At 44.3% G+C, this 20,595-nt stretch overlaps 1 protein-coding gene across 4 annotated transcripts in view; it reads left to right on the plus strand.

Annotated features, from left to right (window-relative positions):
* The window catches only part of ACACA (acetyl-CoA carboxylase alpha), a 284,020-nt gene that overhangs the window by 243,158 nt on the left and 20,267 nt on the right, over positions 1 to 20,595 (plus strand). For all 4 annotated transcript variants that reach the window (XM_007464885.1, XM_007464886.1, XM_007464887.1 and 1 more), the window contains 5 exons: positions 2,866 to 2,962; positions 6,097 to 6,193; positions 7,416 to 7,551; positions 14,307 to 14,484; positions 16,199 to 16,311. In XM_007464885.1, the coding sequence (XP_007464947.1) occupies positions 2,866 to 2,962; positions 6,097 to 6,193; positions 7,416 to 7,551; positions 14,307 to 14,484; positions 16,199 to 16,311 (621 nt within the window). The remainder of the gene's footprint in view (positions 1 to 2,865; positions 2,963 to 6,096; positions 6,194 to 7,415; positions 7,552 to 14,306; positions 14,485 to 16,198; positions 16,312 to 20,595) is intronic.

Raw genomic sequence — 20,595 nt, forward strand, 5'->3', positions numbered from 1 at the left:
GAAGTTCTTTTGTGAAGCCCCAAATCCCCCTGCTACATTTTTTTTTTTTTTTTTTTTTTCCTTGCGTTATGCAGGCCTCTCACTGTTGTGGCCTCTCCCATTTGCGGAGCACAGGCTCCGGACGCGCAGGCTCAGTGGCCATGGCTCACGGGCCCAGCCGCTCCGCGGCATGTGGGATCTTCCCGAAACGGGGCACGAACCCGCGTCTCCTGCATCGGCAGGCGGACTCTCAAGCACTGTGCCACCAGGGAAGCCCCCCCCCTGCTACATTTTGAATCTATTTTTTTTAGGCTTTTTGAGAAAGTGTTTGTTCTTTTTCCCATGTTTGTTGCAACTGTTTCCTCCCAAAAAGGCTATATCTAAAAGAAGAATGGAATGCAGATGATAATTCCTTAAACTTAAGAGTCATTGTGATTTTGTTGAAAGAGAAAGAAGTCTTCATAAGGAAGACTTAATAAACCTTTGTGGGCACCCACTAAGCCAGGTGGGCCTGTAAAGCACTCCCATATACACTGTCTTATTTGGACTTACTACTTCTCAGAGATAAGAAGAGATGACCATTTTACAGGCTCAGAGAAGTTAAGTGATTTGGGCAAGGTCTCACAGCTAATACGTAGGAGTTGGGCTTAATCTGAAGCCTAACTGTATATAGCGTAAAAAAATCACCAGATGGGCTTCCCTGGTGGCACAGTGGTTGAGAGTCCGCCTGCCGATGCAGGGGACGCGGGTTCATGCCCCGGTCCAGGAAGATCCCACGTGCCGCAGAGCGGCTAGGCCCGTGAGCCATGGCCGCTGAGCCTGCGCGTCCGGAGCCTGTGCTCCGCAACGGGAGAGGCCACAACAGTGAGAGGCCCGCGTACCGCTAAAAAAAAAAAAAAAAAAAACCACCAGAGGAGGGCTGACTTTAATTTAAAATGTTACCTGTTGTCTTCAATGCCTTTTCTTGTTAATCTTAATAAAACTAAATACTTTTTCTTACATCACCAGAAAAATCACCATAGTAATCTTTTTCCCTACCTCCTATTTTTATACCAAGATTTATAATAAGAACTATGAACCTAAGATACCTCTCAGCCTTAAAATACAGGACTTTTCTGGCAGAATTCAGAACAAGACTTAGTGAGTGTTCTCCTGGGAATTACGGGGTGCCATGTTAGCTGGCTTCTAAGTTCTACATCTGAATTGAACATGACCTGCTCTTCTTTGAGGAGGCCCAGTAAAGCCCACCTGCAATGGCCAGAGCCCACTAATGACTCCCCTCTGTCAGTCAACATATAAGACAGGAGGGGTTTTAAAGAAAAACAATTTCCATTTTGAAATGAATTCTGTGGTTCCAAATCATTACTATTGAAGTAAGAACCATCAAATGATCCAAGCATATAAAGTTAAAATTTCAATATCCTGATGCACTTAGAAGTTTGGTTTAGAACCTTTATCAAAATTTGAGCCCTCTTTCATAGGGTGAACAGGTGTGTGTGTGTGTGTGTGTGTGTGTGTGTGTGTGTGTGTAGATGGGCATTATCCTGGCTATTATTAATGAGATCCACAGAATAAAATGAATTTGTGATAAACTAAGTTTTCTGGGTTTGGGATAATATTTTTTCATCGACTCCCTAGTAATTCATCCTGCTGTCTCTTGTGCAGCTAACACTCGCTCCCAAATCGAGTGACTGCAGATTTTAATTTAGTGGAAGCGTTAAAGAAAGCAGATGATTCCCTGTGATAAGTTAAAGCAGATATCTTCTAGGTGAAAAGTTAAAGTCATTTATTAGAGGAGATAGTGCCGTGATATTCTTCAAACTGATGCCCAACACGAGACCAGAATCTAAACGATCGGCTTTGGGCTCATGATAGAGAGATAATTTTGAAATGGATGATCACATTTTACACTGGGGCCATAGAGGCAAGGAATGTAGAACACAGTAATTACAAGTTGAGTCTTGATAAAACACTCTCCATCCTGTTTAAGTCAGCAGAGGTTAGCTTGCTCGGATCTCCACTTTTAATTGGTTTTGGGCTTGAGTTTTTAGGGGGCGGAGGGCCATGTTCAAATTAGAAGACTTGCTGAGAAACTATGAGCCGAGAGGGCAGCCAGGAAACAGTTATTTGCAGAAGCTTTTATGGGGCCTTGGTCAAACATGGATACCTGTGGAACAGAAGTTGTTTATCTTAAACTAAGATGTTGAAAGTTTATGTGTCTTGCCAGTGAAGGAAATTCTATGCACAAAGGAGGTTAATGACATTGTGTTCATCTGAACCATTATATTTTTGATACCTATCAAGAGTATACAGGCATGGCCCTTTCTTGTAGTAAGATTATACTTTGTGAGCAGTAAATAAAGTGGATGTATCTTGTTGCTTTTCTAGCAGAGAAGCTGAGTCCCTTTTCCTCAAATTTGGGTCCTCATCTGATCACTAATACTTATCATTTGGCTGTCTTCAGCTTTCCATTAAAATAAAATCATTGGAATCAAACAAAATTGTAAGCTAAGTTTTAAAATAGAAATACACATCTTGAAAACATCTTTAATGACTTAGCTGCCTTTTGACAAATGTTTGTGGTGTTTTGAAAAAAGCCAGGTTATTTATTTAAAAGACGCAAACTCTCTCGGCTAGCTGAACCCCATCGTTTAACAATAAATGATGCTTTTGCTGATAAATGATTCTTTTTATTCAGACTAGCAAATGAAATAGGAGATGAGGTCTGAAGGCAGATGAACATTCAGCGGCCTAATGTTTCCATCTATTATAATACGTTTAAAAACAAATAACCCCCCCAAATCCAACCTTCAATTTGCCAATTCTAGTGTATTTTGAATGAATTGACCATTTTGATTTCCTGTTTTCTTTCTTTCCCTTCTGTAGCCCAGAAAGGTCAGTGGTTGAGTGGATTTTTTGACTATGGCTCTTTCTCAGAGATCATGCAGCCCTGGGCACAGACTGTGGCAGTTGGCAGAGCCAGGTAAGAGCTCTTTTGTTTTGGAAGCTCTTTTTCCTCCCAACTAAAAACAAGAAAAGAAAGGGCTGTATAGGTTTTTACCTATAATGTTCTCTTTGTCTAAACTTTCTCAGAATACTGGATTATAGTCATGCCCAAGGCAGCATAACTGGAGCACGGGTTCCCAGTGGTCATTTAGCGTGTCACTCTAATGATGCGTTTAATCGGAAGTCTGGTTTTGGCAACATTTCCTTTTCATAATACCGAAAGCAAAGCTCCCTGGGAATGTACAGCCCAACCACAATAGCCATAGCTCACCAGTGACCCCCCACTCTATCCCCCAAAGACCATTTTCTTTCAGGAGTAGATGGCCAGTGAATCAGACTCATCTACTTCTCTCTGTAACCCACCCAAAAGATCTGTGTAACCGGAAGAAGTTCCTTCATGGCATTGAGATTATTCAAGTAACAAATGCACTGTACTGGCTTATCATCAGACTTGAATTGAAAAAAAAAAAAATTTACCTGAAACAGGAGTGGGTAAAATAAGCTGGAATAGGTTGCAGGGATACCTCTAGTTTTCAAGGGGGAAATTGAAGTTTCTATTAAATTTTAATACCCACTCTAAGAAGTGCTTCACTCAACAGCGAGCTCTGCACGAAATAATCTGCCAGGCTCGCCATAACGAGCACCTGCCGAGGCTGATCTTAATCTGGCTCCGCACCTCGGAGACTCGCCTCCCCGGGGACCCACATCTGGAGCTCACCTTCCTCTCGGGGGCAATCAGGTTTCCTTATCCTGGTGAAAAGTGGCACCTGCCCAAGATTCTCAAACATGCCACACTGGGTTGAGATTTAGATTCCAGCCTCGAAAATAATTCTATGCTTTGTGGTGCTCTCCGTCCAGCAGGTCAGCACGCCTTGTGCTGCCAGTGACCAGGAGCCATCAGATGGCAAATCCCACCAGGCGGGATCTTTCACTGGGGCTCTGAGTAAGACTAAGCCTGGAGTCTGCCTGGACCAAGACTCCCAGGGACCAGCTCCCATCTTCTCCGGCCTCCCAGGCTTCTGCCGCACCGCAGGCTTCCGAGTCCCAGTGAGAGTTATTCTTTGTGCCTGGCAGAACTCCCACTGGGGAGAGAGCCCCCCCACTCAGGGCCTACTGGTTTGTTAGAGAGAGTCTTCACAGGACACTACAACCAACTTTTTTGAGACTGTGTCTCTTATCCATTCTGCTTCAGTTTTCCCGTCCTTAAAAAACATGACCGAGAAAGCCAGACCTTTGTTAAGGTCTTTAAGATCCTCCCATGGGAAACAGGAGAATAATGCTTTATTTTACACTTACGATTGGAAGAACAGACTGTTCTGTGAGCAAGTTCAGTCCAGCTTGGCTTTGGTTAGCTCTGCCATTGTTTATTGCGACGCTCACTCTGACTTCTTTCTTTCTTTCCATCTGATGAGTTCTGGGCTTCTTACTCCAAACACATACACATGGTCACAAGTATATAAAACACAAATGGAGCTAGCTTCTTTCAAAAGCAGTGGCATTTCGAGAAATAAATATAAATGTATTCTTCTGGGATTGTTACTGTAAGTGCTGCCAAAACTCATCTTTGGTATGTATGTTTGGAATATATGTGCTATTGGCTGTAAATTGTCTTTTATTATTCCATGGCACCTTGTCCAGGGACACACTATAAAACAAGATGTAGCATCTTCATGTGCTAGCCTGATAAAATTTATATGTAGTATAATAGAAAACAGAAGTTGTTCTGAGCTGTTTTCAAGTTCAATAAATAACTGTAATACTCGGATAAAGATGTTCTTTATTAGGTCACATGGGCCCTAATATATAAGTTATAAGTTACCGATTTAGGGTGGCTTTTGCAATTACAAGTTTCCAGTTGGATTGTTAATCATTGTGAACAGAAATATTTCTAAACCCTCCTGTGTACCTTCTGCTCGTTGTCTGATTGTCTAGAGGGCTTTTGATTCTGATTCAGTGCAGGCAAGTGACAAGGGGGTGGGTGGTCCCCACTCAGGCCCCTGCCAGGCCTCTTGTGATGACAAGGATCCATTTCCAGTAGCCAGTGTAACAACCAAAGACCATCCTTCATGGAAAAGTTTGTTATGGAGCTGCTGTGGGGAATGAGAGACTATAACCCGTTCCAGCCCCAACCCCAAGGAATGCGGCTGAGAAGGTAAAGATTGAATCACGTTTTCCAGAGTGAGGACTCACCCTGTACCTTGCAGGCTCGCTCACACTCGCTTTCTCATTCTCCTCCTGATTTTTACTAGGAAATCTTTATGAGGACCAAGTGTGGGAGGGTATCGTGGAGGTACAGATGCAGAGGCTTTGAGCTCCTGAACAGTTTTTTAGATTAACAGAGCTTGGAGATTAAACTTATCCTTCCGGTATAGATCACCTATTCAACCAAGATGACTTCTGAAGGTTAACCCTGTCCCACTGCTCTTTTCCAACGGAAGAGAAAGTTCAGGCCTTGTTCAACCACCTCCCTACACTTGGCACATGTTTTTCATCATCCTCGTAACACACCTGCACCCTCCCCATCCACACGCCCAATGGTAAGACCTACTGTACCCTCAGATCTTACCAGGAACCACGTTATCAATACTCCGTAGAAAACTACAGGTCTGTTCCAGCAATGAAGTTTCAGGTTCCTACTGCCTTTCAGACTGTTCCCCTTCATCTTCACCAAAGACATTCTGTAGGGTGAACTGAGAAATTTCACTTGGCAACCACAGTGATGGTGTGTGTGTGTTCATTTGTGTGTGTGTACAAGATCTCACACACGTACTAGGCTGTTGAGTCTAAATGCAGAGGCTCCCCTGGTACCACCCTTGGTTTGAATTTATCCTGTGGTGGAGAATAGGAGTGATCCTGAGGGCAGAATCAGTTACAAGTTATGATTTACCAATCATATTTGGTAAATATGCAGTTTCCCTCCATATTTACCAAATTTACCATTTTTACCAAATCTGTAGAGTAACATCTTACCCCCAGAAAAGTCAGATTTCCCCGACCCTATATTTGTTTCCACATCCCCCTCCATCAATGTTTTGACGTAGGATTGGAAAATAAATGACTAGCTGTAACATAGACATACAGTGGGTTCTTATGTGGCTCATTTTTTATCAGGCTAGGAGGAATACCCGTGGGAGTAGTTGCCGTGGAAACCCGAACCGTGGAACTAAGTATCCCAGCTGATCCTGCAAACCTGGATTCTGAAGCCAAGGTAGGTCACCTCAAGTACCCTGAGCGCCCATGCTTGGAGCTGTGTTTCCGCCTCTGCAGAGCCGTGGATATATTGGGAGCATTGCAAACCACCAATTTTAGAGGAAAGGGCGGCCAGCAGCCTTGAATGATTTCAGGCCATCACGAGCTCACTTTTAAGATGACTCGAAATGGACCACAAGCTAAATTCTGCCTGAAAAATTAAATGGGCCTTTACAGTGGTCTTGTTGTTGCTAGAAAACAGCCGTCTTTTGTTGGGTATGTGGTCTTCTAGAAAGGCAGCTGAGATGATGCTGAGGGCCCACTGGTCCTGGTTCTCCAAGCACTCGTGGAAGAGCTCCTACTGGAATTAATAAGGAAGTCTGCCCCGACACCAAATGTGAAAGCCACAGCCCATCCTTTTTTTTTCTTTTTTTCTTTTTGACTGCGTTGGGTCTTCGTTGCTGCGTGCGGGCTTTTCTCTAGTTGCAGGGTGCGGGCTTCTCCTTGCAGTGGCTTCTCTTGTTGCGGAGCATGGACTCCAGGCACGTGGGCTTCAGTAGTTGTGGCATGCTGGCTCCAGTAGCTGTGGCTCGTGGGCTCTAGAGCATAGGCTCAGTAGTTGTGGCGCACAGGCTTAGTTGCTCCGCGGCGTGTGGGATCTTCCCAGACCAGGGCTCGAACCCGTGTCCCCTGCACTGGCAGGCGGATTCTTAACCACTGTGCCACCAGGGAAGTCCCATCCTTTTCAAAAGGGTGGATTAAGTCTTCACAGCCTGACAAGGGGTCGGGGAGACGAGAGGAGCTTATGCAGCAGGGCTACCTCAAGCGCCGCTGACTAAGCACAGTACAGGGAAGCTGTACCAGGCACAGAGGTGAGAGCACGTGGAGATTCTGACCAGGGGGCTTGCTTGGAGCTGTGTGGTCGAGTCACTTAAACTTGCCCTAGGAAGCCTAGAAGGAGGATGCCTCAGGCTGCATCCTTCCTTTGGAAGCAGTAAGGTTTCCCCCTTTGGACTAAGGAGGGGTGGGTGGTGGAATCAAGACTTAGGAAGAGGAGTATTTAACAAAGTCAAAGAGCCAGGATCCTTTCTTCTTTTTTATTTCAAGGATGATCTTCTTGATGAACAACAACTTTGGTTTGGTTTGATTTTGAGTTTTTAACAGTAAAACTTTATTCTCTCTGGAGAGATTCCCCTTCAAACTGTGTTGTTAATTGTGTCTTCTTTGGCTTTTCCTAATAGATAATCCAGCAGGCTGGCCAGGTTTGGTTCCCAGATTCTGCGTTTAAGACCTATCAGGCTATCAAGGACTTCAACCGTGAAGGGCTGCCTCTGATGGTCTTTGCCAACTGGAGAGGCTTCTCTGGTGGGATGAAAGGTGATTGGATTGGCCTGGCCCTGGGCTGGAGGGGCATCACTGATTCCCTTGAACACTGCAGCGGGAGGAGAAAGGGTTTATATTGGGTTTATATGAGTGTCCTGATGGCACATCAGCCTAGGTTTTTGGGCGATTATGCTCCCTCTGAGATATCTTCTGAGTTGTAACTTGAATGGGAAAATTCTATTTTTACAATTCCATACAAAATTTCAGAGCTATCTAGGCATTATCTAGGTGGACTGCTGATTTAGCTTTCACAGGTTAGTGATGGACTGTTCTGATGGTCCTGGGGAAATACAATTGTCCTAGTCTCTGTCCCTCTTTTCTGGGCATACTCTTTGTTGGTGTTCATCTTTAATGCTCTATGATGACCAAGATAGATACTGAAATTAGCCGTCACCAGAAGAAAACGAACAAATTCTAGACCGGAGGCTTTCCCTTTGTGGCAGTTTGTGATATGTTTTATTATTATCCAACAACAGCCCTGGGCCTGTGGCTCCAGCATATTAGACCATTATTATAAAGGCTCTGCTCAGTGCCAGAACTGCCAGTTACTGAGAATCCTCCGTGTGAATGGTTCAGGGAAACACCCACTACCTCTCAAGAGTCGTGAAGCTTTCTCTCCAATGGCCAGAGATTCGGCCAGAGATGTGGCGGCCAGAGACCACATGCCGGGAGGGGATGAGTATGCTGATAAATGTCAACTTTATTCCTCAGGGAAAACTCTAGAATGGATTAGGGGAATAGACAGAGGGAGGAGTTGATACTGCTGGAGTGAAAAGAGTGATCAGAGGTAGGACATGTAAAATGTGAAAGAAGAACTCTCAATAAGGCACCCAGAAGTAGCTTGGGGCAGGAGCATCTCTAGCTTTGAGGGAGGAAAAGCGTGGGGAAGTTACCCTTTTATAGGTTATCAGCTGTGCATGGAGAGAGGTTAGAGCCTTATGCCAACAACTTTCCCTTACCTGGCTAAGAAAACCCCTGCCTGTATGGCCAGCCTCCCTGCCCAAATGTAGATGAGTAGGGCGATTTTTTTTGTTTTCTGTTTTAGTTGAAAAGGTCCCCTTTGTCTATATTTACTGGACAACTACCACATTTTGCACTTTCTTTGGAGAAACGTGGACTGTACATGCAAATTAGTGTTTGTATACTTTCCTAAGCTACTCCAGGTGAGTTACTTTTTGACCAAGATAATAAATCAGTGGAAATACCATGAGATATTGAGAGTATAGGTTAAACAAGTCAATCCTACACATTTTTATTGAGTCCCTATGTGCAAGGAGCTATGCTAGCTAGCCACTTCACAGAAAACAAAAATAAGTCAGAAAAGAGTCTTGAAGCCTGAAGGAGTCAAGAAGAATGTCTTGTGCAGAAAGTTAAACCCATAATGTATAAAGTATAAACAAAATACCACAGTGTTTCTACCAGACGTAAAATAGATAGCCAGTGGGAAGCAGCCGCATAGCACAGGGAGATCAGCTCGGTGCTTTGTGACCACCTAGAGGGGAGGGATAGGGAGGGTGGGAGGGAGGGAGACACAAGAGGGAAGAGATATGGGGACATATGTATATGTATAACTGATTCACTTTGTTATAAAGCAGAAACTAACACAACATTGTAAAGCAATTATACTCCAATAAGGATGTAAAAAAAAAAAAACAACCACAGTGTTCAAAGGAGGATGATACTATATGGGGGCGGGGGGCGGAGGAGGGGGTGGCTGAAATCCCTTTCATTTATGTATATGAGATTCATTTAGTATCAGATTTCACTTGATCCCAGATTCCCTTGCTGTAAGATTTACATTAAGACTTGGGAGAGAATGCAATGCTATTACTCCTTAGTTACCTCTCTTCTGGGGAGCCATTGAGAATTCACTCATCCTGACATTACTTAGAAGACATCAGCCTGGCTATTTTGTCCTAACGAATTTAGACCTCAAAAGTTTGCAATGTGCCGCTTGTAGGGGAATCTTTAATTCTGCGAGGTATTTTGGCTCAGGCCCAGATTGGCTGCCCGCCCTATAACCATAAGAGCATCAACAATTAAGATTCATTGAGCTCTTTTCACCAGAAACTGCACTAACCATTTTACATGCATTATCTTACATAATCATCACAACAAGCACCTCTAAGGGGTAAGTTATATTATTATCCACAATTTGCATAAATTGAGACTTAGGTTAAGTAAATTTCCCAAGATCATTTAGCTAAAAAATGAGAACACAGACCTGTCTTACTTCCTGTAGCACAATTTAGAGCCTAGGGCCAGAACCAGATCTACTGGAATATCCCAAGAATAGAATATCTAGGTTCCTGAGAAAGTAATTATCCACCTACCGCCCCTCTGCTTTGGGGTTATTGTGACAGGAAACTGCAAGAGCTCAGAAATGAGTTTTGGGTTTTTAATTATAAAATATACATAACATAATATTTATCCTATTAACCATTTGTAAGTGTACAGTTCATCAGCATTAAATACATTCACAATGTTGTGTAACCATCACTACTGTCTGTACCCAAAACTTTTTCATCATCCTCAACATAAAGTCTATACCCATTAAATAGTAACTCCCCACTCCCACCCCCCCGTCCCTAATCAAAAACGAGTTATTGGCCTGACGTGGAGCAGGACCAGCTCTGTTTTCTGAATTTTGCTGCTGCTGCTGCATCTGTTTACACGTCACTTAAGACAGATAAGCTTTGGGGAAGATGGAGATCAGTGTGAAGGTAGGAGGGGAGGAACAGCCCCCCCCCTTTCATATTTACATGCAGGCCAAGATGTTTTCTGTGTATTATCTCATGTAAAGGGACCAAAGCTGAGAGTCATTCCATATCCCTTGGGGAGATGTTTGCAGTTTTGGTTTCAATACTGGCTGGGGATTATGCAGGGAGGGAAAATAAACAATTATGCCATCCCTGAGTGCACACAAACACACAGCCAGGAGCCGACTGCACTGTGGGTAAAATGACTCCAAAATTGTGTGTAATGAGTAGGAAAAGATTAGAGACAGCTCTTGCTATGCTGAAAATTGACATTAGTGGAGGGGGGAAAAATAACCTCTTTACTAGTCGGCCTAGGAGGTCTAATTCAAGCAGTAAAAATATAAATAAATAAATAAAAGCATGTCAAGATGGTATTGGTGCTTTTTTTCCAATGAGCTCTATCTGGCCGGAAGGCTATTCAGCATAATGCAAAATTAAATTATAAAAACTGGCTGAATATTTAGATGGAAGAGCCATTTGGAAGCAGTTTGTTTAGACGAACCAGCAATGACCCACAACAGGGAGACATCAAGCATGAAATTTACTAGAAATTAGCACCAGGGTCCCAGCCTCAGCATGAATAGCTTGATAGGATGCAAATCCCAGTGATATTAAGCTGCCTCACTGCTGGTGCTACAGGGTCACTCTCAGTTGGCTTTTCATGTTATACTTATTATTTTTTCCTGGGACAGGTTATAAATAACAATAAAAAACATTTATTGAAAACTTTTAACTGGAATGAAAGTCTATTATAAAGTCTCTGATGACTTGGATGCTGAAATACAGTGTCAGCCGGCCATAATGAACTCATGAGAGACATTATGTGTATGCAGCTTGTGTATGCCTGATGTCTACCTTCGGCTTCTAACAGATAATCTCACCTCAAGCCAATAAGATCTGTTCCAGTTTTGCGAGAGCAGAGCACTGTGGAAACACCCTACCGCCCTGCTCCCTTGTTTGGTACATGCGGCTGCTGTAGTGTATCCCTGTTGTGTAACAATGAAGGCTCCGGGCAGGGTTGGCGCCTGGGTGCTAAGAACAGGCTGGAAAGGCTATGTGCTCACCGTTCATGCAGATGTGCTTTGCTCAGAATGCTTAGAAAGCTGCAGGCGCCCCCCTCTCCGAGGAAGAAGCTTTCAGTATTTTCCATATTCCCATCGCATTTCTCAGGGCCTGAGAATTGACAGTCAGCATATGCATAGCTTTACAGTTCCCTAGACTGATGTCTAGCCTAAACCCTTGGGGATCCGCCTTCCCCTGCTGATCTTGGCTATGCTTTTGCTCTGTCTCTTAAATATGAAGGGATTTCAAACAAATATGTGTCAGATTGTTGCCAAGCGCTTCAACCTGCCTTTCAGGAATGTGTGGTCTGGGGCAGCTGTGAATCAGTACAAGCATATTGATTGTAGAATTTGTGTGTTTGTTTATATTTTAATAGCCTTTGTTGCCTTTGGAGTGTTTTGATGATTCGGATAGTGGGGTGTTGATGTTCCAGGTTAGATGGAGGCGTTTTTTCCAAGTCCCAAGCTTGTCAGCTTCAATGAAGCTTGATGCCCCTTTTCTACTCACAGTCTTGGGGCCTGAAGATAATTGTTTGGCAGTTGGATCCATGCCCTTCACAGAGCTGCTAGTATAAGTTCTGATATCTCTGAACGTACCAAAAATCCAGGCAAAATTTAGAAATACTCATTTATTCAAGTCTCTTTTCTGGCTTCTATTTTACTGAGCCCTTGTATCAGATGCTGGAAAGCAGATTACTTCAGCCTCCTGCTCTTTCCTCGCCTTAAGAGGGATGTGGACTTAAGAGACAAAGAGATCTGGGTTCAAAGTCTCAACTCTGCCACTTACTCACTTAAGCCTCAGTTTACTCACCTGTCACTTGGGTATGAGAAAAAGAAGAGTTTTCTGATGATTAAATGATTTACGTGTGTGTGTGTGTGTATGTAATCATGCTCCCTCGTATGCAGTAAGCTAGCCATGAAGACGAAAAGAGGGACCAAAGTCCATTTCACAAAAATAAAATGCACACATACTCAACTTTATCCCAAACAATTTGCTTATACTATGAAATTAAGTTTTGTTTTGTTTTAATTAAATACATGGAAGTACATTTTGAATAAAGTCCTCTCCTTTTTTGGGAGCTGAGTGTGTTCATCATAGTACAGAGCTGGATTTTGTTGTAGACATGTCTTTAACAAACAGAAGTGAGTGAAGAGGCTGGAAACGCTGTCATTTACCTCTTAACTTACTTTTTTTTCACATAGCATGACTTTTTGGGTGCCATTTGCTCTTGTTTCACTTTCTCCTTTTATCTCCACCTCCCATTTCTTCTCCGCACGTGATACGGTTGAGAGCCACTCCTTCCTGTTACTCATTCTGAGACTGTACTCTTGGCAGCACTGAAAAATGTACTGCTAATTACACAATTATTTTATTATGTCGCACTGGTTGAAATATCCACTAAAGAATTAATTTAGTTAAAATAATTTGAACTGAGCAATTATTTTCATAACCACGGAATTAGCGTAAAGCGCTTAAAGTCCTTTATTCCCTGCTCTTCATACAGCAGTTGTGTAATTAGCAGTAAATTTTTTTGGTCTTTGCTTTCCTCCCAAAGGAATAAATGTCTTTGTTCTGATCATATATACAGAGTGTGTGACCATTCACATTCTACATTAGAGTAGGGAGTTTTTCCTGGGGCAACTTCTGAGTTTTTGGAATTCCTTCACAGACCAGCCAGCCAGGTTGGAGCAATGGAGAAAGGCATAGGCCTTGCAGAGAACTGTGCTCACCCATGGTTTCTATACAGAGAGCCATTTTTACTTTGGAGAAGGTAGAGGTTTAATTTGCCAGTAACTACAGTGAAAGCAATTTCTCTTTGGTTTGCTCTTAAGTTCCTGAAAAATGCTTCTTTGCTTTGGGTTTCCAGATTGATTTATTCCAAATTGAGATCCTCTCTTTGTTAGGAAAGTTTGAACTCAGTTGAACCTGTTATTTGGTGTTTCAGAAGGATCCACTGTGGTTCCACTGCAATACTCCTTAAACATCTGGAATCATAAACCTAAAACTTCAGCAGTGTTTAGACTTCAGTGAGCTAGGAAATGGGAAGAAGTCATAAATTATTGGGAAATAAATAACTGATCCTGCTTTCCAAGGACTGACTCTGTTTATGCACCAAGGGTCCCTTTTCTTCAGGCTGCACCTGACCTTGGGGGGATTACAAAGCGTACTCTTTATCAGAAGAAAGAGGTGGCTCCTCTTTTTGTGTGGCTGTGTGATAGTTCCAATAAATACATAAGCACTTAAATTTTTTTCTCATTGGTACCCTGATAAAATGCAACTGATAAAGAATTAATTTTTTCTTTCTCGCTGTGTTCTTTACAAAGCATGCGTGTGCTCACTCATTTATTCAGCAGACACTTACTGAGCACTAACTATGTTCTAGGCACTGGACAGGACCCTGGGGATGCAAAGATGAAAGATGCAGTTTTTGAAGATAAAATTTTTGAAGGATGCATTTCCATTAGCTGTGCATTTTAAGGGCTTATCATATGCTAAGTATCATGAGAAGAATTGAAAAGAGCTTGAATAGTTCCTTCAGAAAACTTAATGTAGTGAGAGAGATCACATATTGACATGAAAAATACTCAACATTTGTAGAGCGCGTGTGAATTAATGTGGTGAAACCTGAGTACAGAAATTCAGGGAAAATGTAAAATGGATATGCAGTCCATAGGGCCTGCACCCTGAATCTGGTGAAAGGCAGTGCACTTCTGTCATACTTTTGAAGATCCTGTGGAGTCTTAAATAGAATACAGATGGAGACACCAATTGCTTTAGTCTTCAGTGGGGCCAAACGGGACCTGGGGCAGCTGCACCCCCAGACCTGTCACCTCTGGCCATGAGCAGCCTTACTCCTCTGTGTGTCACGATGTGAGCAGTGTTCGGAAGCACTGCTTCATGGTTTCTAATTTGTCTCATTCTCCACAGATATGTACGACCAAGTGCTGAAGTTTGGCGCTTACATCGTGGATGGCTTACGGGAGTGCTCGCAGCCTGTGATGGTTTACATTCCTCCACAGGCCGAGCTCCGGGGTGGCTCCTGGGTCGTGATTGACCCCACCATCAACCCGCGGCACATGGAGATGTATGCTGACCGAGAAAGCAGGTAGTGCTCCTTCCTTGTTTCCACTCGTTGCCTCTGGGGGGTCCTCTAGCTGTTGGCTTCCTCCTGGAGAGCATTATAAGCAAGGGACCTTTATTTGAATCTGTGTATCCCCAGAGGGCTCCAAGGTCAGAAAAATAGGCTTTCTAGAAAGCATCCGCCAGCATGAGAAGGGAACCAGGCTGGAGTCAGGCTTTCCCAGTGTGATCCCCACCCCAGATTCTTTTACCATGAAGTCCTCTATCCAGGCACCCCCAAACTCTGAGAGACCCTCTCCTGTATGTTGTTCAGATATACCTATTCATCATCTCTTTCTTGGGTATGTGGCAGAGGGAGCTTAAAGCGAGGTGGAGCGGAAGGACCGAGTTGTTAGTCTGGAGTTCTGGGGGCTTCCCCAGGCCCTGCCGCTGACTAGTGAGGAACTTGGAGCGGTCCTCGCTCTCCCTGGGTTGCTTCTCCTTGTCTGTGGAACGACCTGGGTGGCCATCGAGGTGCACCACGGCACCTGCATTCTGTGGTTCCAACCAGAGCTTGTCCCCCACAGCGCAGTGCCTCACTCTGGCATTCGGGGAGGCCTGGAGAACACAGTGTTTGCAGCACAAAGAGAACTGCAAGAGAAAATCCCAAGCTTCTGTTAGGCATTGGCACCTGCAACACTTAAGTCCAGCTTCCTTTCATAATCTGCTTTCAGCCCTTTTGTAAATCTCACATCATATCTCCTTGACATTTTCCATGCCAGTTCCTACATCCAATCATTTTATTAGAGCACCTGTGTCTCTCTTTTCCCAAAAATTTCAGCCTCTTATTTCAAAAACTGCTTAAGAGAGTCCAGTGGTTTTATTGTCAAATCACTAGGCTAGCGTTCTATACTTAGGGGCTTACTTTTAAGTGCTAACTTAACTCCTGATCTGATATCAGATGGGAGACAAGTCCTCTGCAGACTTTAGAACAAGACTGTATGGTTTTAAATCCAGCTCTGTCACTTGTTAGCCTTGGACAAGTCTCCTAACATCCCGTACCTTAGTTTCCTCCTCTATGAAATGGGGATAATAGTACCTTACTTCATAGTGGATATAGACTGGGCATGGGATTGTCATAAAGATTTTTACGTTGACCTTAGAACAGTGCCATGCACAGAGTAAGCATTAGCTGTAATTTTTTTTTTTTTTTAATGTAGAAAGTCTTTAAAAAAAAGTGTGTAGGGTAAAGTTCCTGGTAATAGAACATCATTAGTATGCACTAGAAGTGACCCCGAAACCTATGACATTTCCATAGCAGCAGGGTGCCGTCCCTGTGTAGGACCAGTCAGCACCCCGCCACTCCCTCATTGCATGGCCTGAGTGATGGAGACTGTTCCTCTGCCACTGCGGCTACATCCACTTTTTTTTTTTTTCTGAAAAACGTGATTCCTGTTACCCTTATCAGCTGTAGGTGGTGGACTCTGTATTCTTCTCCCTTTGAGATGGAAGTAGACTGATGTCATAATAAGAATTATTTTAATTGCTTTTTGCCAGGCCTTTCTCATACCCCACTTAGACTCTTCTCTGGTGCCTGCTTCTCTCCCTGGGGTTCCCTCTGTGAACTGTGGGTGGGTAAAACCATAATGAAGCTATTTCCTGGTCCACAGATTGTAACTGGCCTCATTCTGTTGTCTCCTTCCTTTAAAGTGCTTCTATTTCTGTTTTGTTTTGTTTCCTTTCCTTTCTCTGTGATCCAGGGGATCAGTTCTGGAGCCAGAAGGGACAGTAGAAATCAAATTCCGCAGAAAGGATCTGGTGAAAACCATGCGTCGGGTGGACCCCGTCTACATCCACTTGGCTGAGCGATTGGGTATGTCTGCTTGTCCTCCTGGCAAATCAATGAGCCGTTCAGCTGATTTGTAATGAGTGCATTCATAGGCCAGGGGAGGAGGCACTGAAGCATTTGATCAAATTCATGATCATCTTTATTTACTGTCCTCTCTATGGTAAGAACCCTGGTAGAATGAAATAGTGTGTGTAATAGGAGGGAAAGTGGGCCCTTAAAAAAGCAAAAGTCACCCGATTTTTTTCTCCTGATATTTCCTTATAGTTCAAACAACCCATCTTTCTAGGCTTGTGGATGTCCTTGTAAAGAATGCTTAGCTGGAAGTTGCTGTTGGGGGCAGGCTGATCAGGCAGAGAACATGCTAGGCTTAAGTATCCTGTTTCTGCTTGTCTCTCTGGACGAGCCTGCCTTGTTTCTGAAGAGTCAGTGTCACAGGATGGAAAAGCCGGAGGCCTACCCAGGCGGCATCCTGGGGCCATCCTGAGCTGGAGAAATGGAAGTAAAAATTGTACACTGTGCACTTAAAATAGAGGCTGAGCAGCAGAATCCCTGGGAGCATTTGCACCCCATGCTTTCAGCCGTTACTGTGTCGCTCATTTGTTTCTGGAGCTTTTGGAAGGCGCTTGCAATTTGAACATTAGACTAAACTGTGGGGGCCCTGTGTCAAGTCCAGAGTCTGAATGAGTTTCAGAGTCTCTTAAAACACTGATTTTCTGCCCAGGTCTCCCATTGAGCCCTTTGCTCTGTTAGTAAAGATAATGGCTTAAGGGTCTTTTGTTTGTTGGTTTGTTTTGTTTTTGTTTTTTAAAGACAACAGGGAGATGGTCTTTAAAAGGTAGTGAAACTGAGTGAATGGAAGACATAAAAAAGAGATGCTAGCTCATTTATGTTCCAAATAGTAAGTTAATTAATAAAGTACCATTTGTGAACTCTTTACATCCTCACCATCCAGAGACACAGAAACTTCTGAGAGTTTGCCTGCCCTCACCCTAGAGACCCTGCACGTCCTGGCATCAGAGCCCTGAGCCGTGCACAATGTTGCTTGCCATACACAGCAACTCGGGTTACCATAAACCCTGTTTGTGTCCCATTGTTTGCCATTAGGAAACAACCACCAATAACTCTAACCCACCGCAGCCTGATCCTTTTATAGGAAATGCACACATACAACAAGAAATTGGCAAAGTTGTTTCTAAAATCTATTGCCACCCAGAATTGTTGAGGTGGTTTTTCTTCCTCTTTCTTCTCCAAACAGGATAATTACTTCTGACCAACCCCATACACTTTAATTAAAGTAACTGCAGCTCAAGAGCACGTTACTCACAACTGTACACAGAGAGAGCTCTGAAAGCTTCAGCCACTGATAAGCATCTCACTTAGATGGCTCATAATTGCTCACAGCATCCAGCGATCGCTGCCATCGCCGTTTTTTACCACTAATTCTGCACGAAGGCAGCAACGCCACAATTTCAGAACACAGCGAATTGCATAATTTTCTCTTTTTACTCTTTTTCTTTCTTTTTTTTCTTTTTTCCTGATTTTCTTTCTGGCCAATTTAAAATTTGTCAAAGTCGGTCTCCTTCTGGATCACTGCCCTTTGATATTTCGCGCACTCCATTTGCCACAAACAAGCCGCAGGGCCGCAGTTCATGCTGACTCCAGCAGAGAGAGAGCTCCATTTATCTTACACTCCCTGCTGAATTCCTGCTCATTACCTGGGGGTTCACTGCCTCTTTTTAACCCCCCAGTGGCTGTCATCATCCCTTCAGAGTAACTGGCTGGTAGGAAGAGGGATCCTCTCTAACATCTGTTTGTAGAATGACTGGATGGTGAGGGGTGTGGGGCTGAAGCTTCTTTCTCTTGAAGGAAAGTGATATCGCTCCCACATTCACCCAGCATCTTTTAACTTTTGAAACACGGAAAGGGGAAAGGGAGAAGATTCCCAAGGGATGGCCGTTTAATCATTTGTTACAAATCATCTTATTATCAATTTCCTGTCCACATTGAAGAAAACCATATTTATTTAACCTTGACCAAGATGGCACTAGAGGAAGAATCCTTAGTCGGCTAAATGTGAAGCAGGCACTGGCCCAGGGCAGCTTGGGGCATGAGCAGTGGAGCTGGAGTAAAAATAACTACGTACAGGTCTTGGGTATGTTGCTTGCAGGTAAGTTGTTTAACTTCTCCAAACATCAGCTTCTTCATCTAGAGAGTGGGGGTAATGCTCCCCCCATCCCAGCGCAGGGATTAGACGAATGTGCGCTGTCTTTGAATCTGCGAAGCAGTTTTCAAACATGGTGATTGGCATGGTTTCCTTTCCATCCTAATCATCGGAAGAAGCAGATGCCGTGTTTGTAATCGAGCATTTTCTGTGGCTTAGGCCCCCTTTGGGAGCGAGTGGTATAGGGAAGGAAATACGAAAGAAGCAGAAGCAGCAGTCTTGTCTCAGGTATTCTCAGTCAGTCAGGGAGACCGTAGACGTCCAGGTGTGTTTGTGACAGAAGAGATCAGTGGGGATGTAACAGAAGAAACATTTGTGAACCTGGCTCCTTTTGGGTTCACATTGGCTTTTGGCTTCTTTCTCAGCGCCTAGAAGCAGACTGCCAAAATGCTTTTTCACAAAGTGGGTAAAAATGACCTCAGTTTCCAGATTGGGAGATCGAGGCAGAAGGAAGAGTTAAATAAGTCATCCAAGGTACAAAGTAAATGTACGCTAGTGCCCAGAAGGGAATTCTGGTTCCCTGTGTGCTACTTTTCTCAGGATTTCCTCAGATATTTACCTCAGCTGAATACTAAGCCTGATCAAAAGTAAACAGGAGCTCTTTTTTTGTAAATTTATTTATTTATTTATTTTTGGCTGCGTTGGGTCTTTGTTGCTGTGCGCGGGCTTTCTCTAGTTGCAGTGAGTGAGGGCTACTGTTCCTTGTGTGTGGGCTTCTCGTTGCGGTGGCTGCTCCTGTTGCAGAGCACGGGCTCTAGGCGCGTGGGCTTCAGTAGTTGTGGCACGTGGGCTCCGTAGTTGTGGCTTGCAGGCTCTAGAACTCAGGCTCAGTAGTTGTGGCACACGGGCTTAGTTGCTCCGCGGCCTGTGGAATCTTCCCGGGCCAGGGCTCGAACCCGTGTCCCCTGCATTGGCAGGCGGATTCTGAACCACTGCACCACCAGGGAAGTCCCTAAACAAGTTCTTTAAACAAGAGTGCTTTCCCTTTGTGATCTGAAGCCAACTCCACGGAGAGGCATCTGACATAGGAGGACGCCTGAGGAGTAGATGTTATCCTGTGTTCCCAGTCTCTTCCCAAATGGGCCTCTGCACGGGGGAGCGTGCCATCAGGTCACTTAGACAAACCAGTGCATGGTGATTGACTGTGCTCAAAATACTCTCTAAGCATAATGAATAATAATTAACTTCTGAACAGCTAATGTCATCTCTTTCAGGATTCTTATTTTTTAAAAATGGCCTTTTGTCATTTTATATAGTTAGTTTGGGTAGAGGTGGTGAATTACTAGTTTACAGTTCTGTGATTATAACAGAGAGTATGAAAATAGTACATAGATTGGTCCCTCATAAAGGTAAAGGGAAGAATTACCCCAGCAAGAAATGTGATGTCAGACCAAATAACAGAGTCTTGCATTGCTGGACCAGTTCTGACCCTGGGTTCTCAGAACCCAGGCTTGGGAGAGTCAGTGCAGAGAGGAAAATGTCCTACCATTCTGGTCGCCTTAAGGAAATTAAATTCCTTCTTTGGAAACAGAGCGCAGCCCTCCAGGGCTTCCCTGTGTCTCTCTGATGTCCTTTTACCTCCAGGACAGGGAGAGCGGCCTTAGAGCAGGACAGCCTTCCCAGCCTGGCCTCTTGATGCTGTGAAGTGAGATCCCCTTCTGGATCCTCATCCTCCTCTTGTGTTCCGAGGGAAGTGACAAATCAATTTAGGTAGAGAGAGAACCCTCTGGCCCAAGCGTGACGCCACTGTAAGCTCCCCGCCGTCCCTCTCCTCAGTACAAAGAGCACCTGGGCCAAGGAGCCGCTTGGTGGAACTTTATTCTGCTCCAGACACACGTCTTGGTCGTGGCCCTGTTCCCAGACAGCCGGGCAGCCTGCCATGCAGCGCACTGGCCGTGCCCACGTGGACGGAGCGCGTTCTGGGAGTGGCGGTCTGACACGGGCAGCAGCGAGCACCACTGCTGGCCCCTGCTTGGCCGTAAGGCCCTAGCCCACACCCCACACGCCTCCCGGCCTGAGGCACCCTGGGCGTGGGTAGATGGAGTATTGTGGCTGCGAGTGAGGATACATGTGTCTGAAAATCCTCA

The sequence above is a fragment of the Lipotes vexillifer genome, unplaced genomic scaffold (genome assembly GCF_000442215.2).
Source record: "Lipotes vexillifer unplaced genomic scaffold, Lipotes_vexillifer_v1.1 scaffold788, whole genome shotgun sequence".
Classification (NCBI taxonomy): Eukaryota; Metazoa; Chordata; class Mammalia; order Artiodactyla; family Lipotidae; genus Lipotes; species Lipotes vexillifer.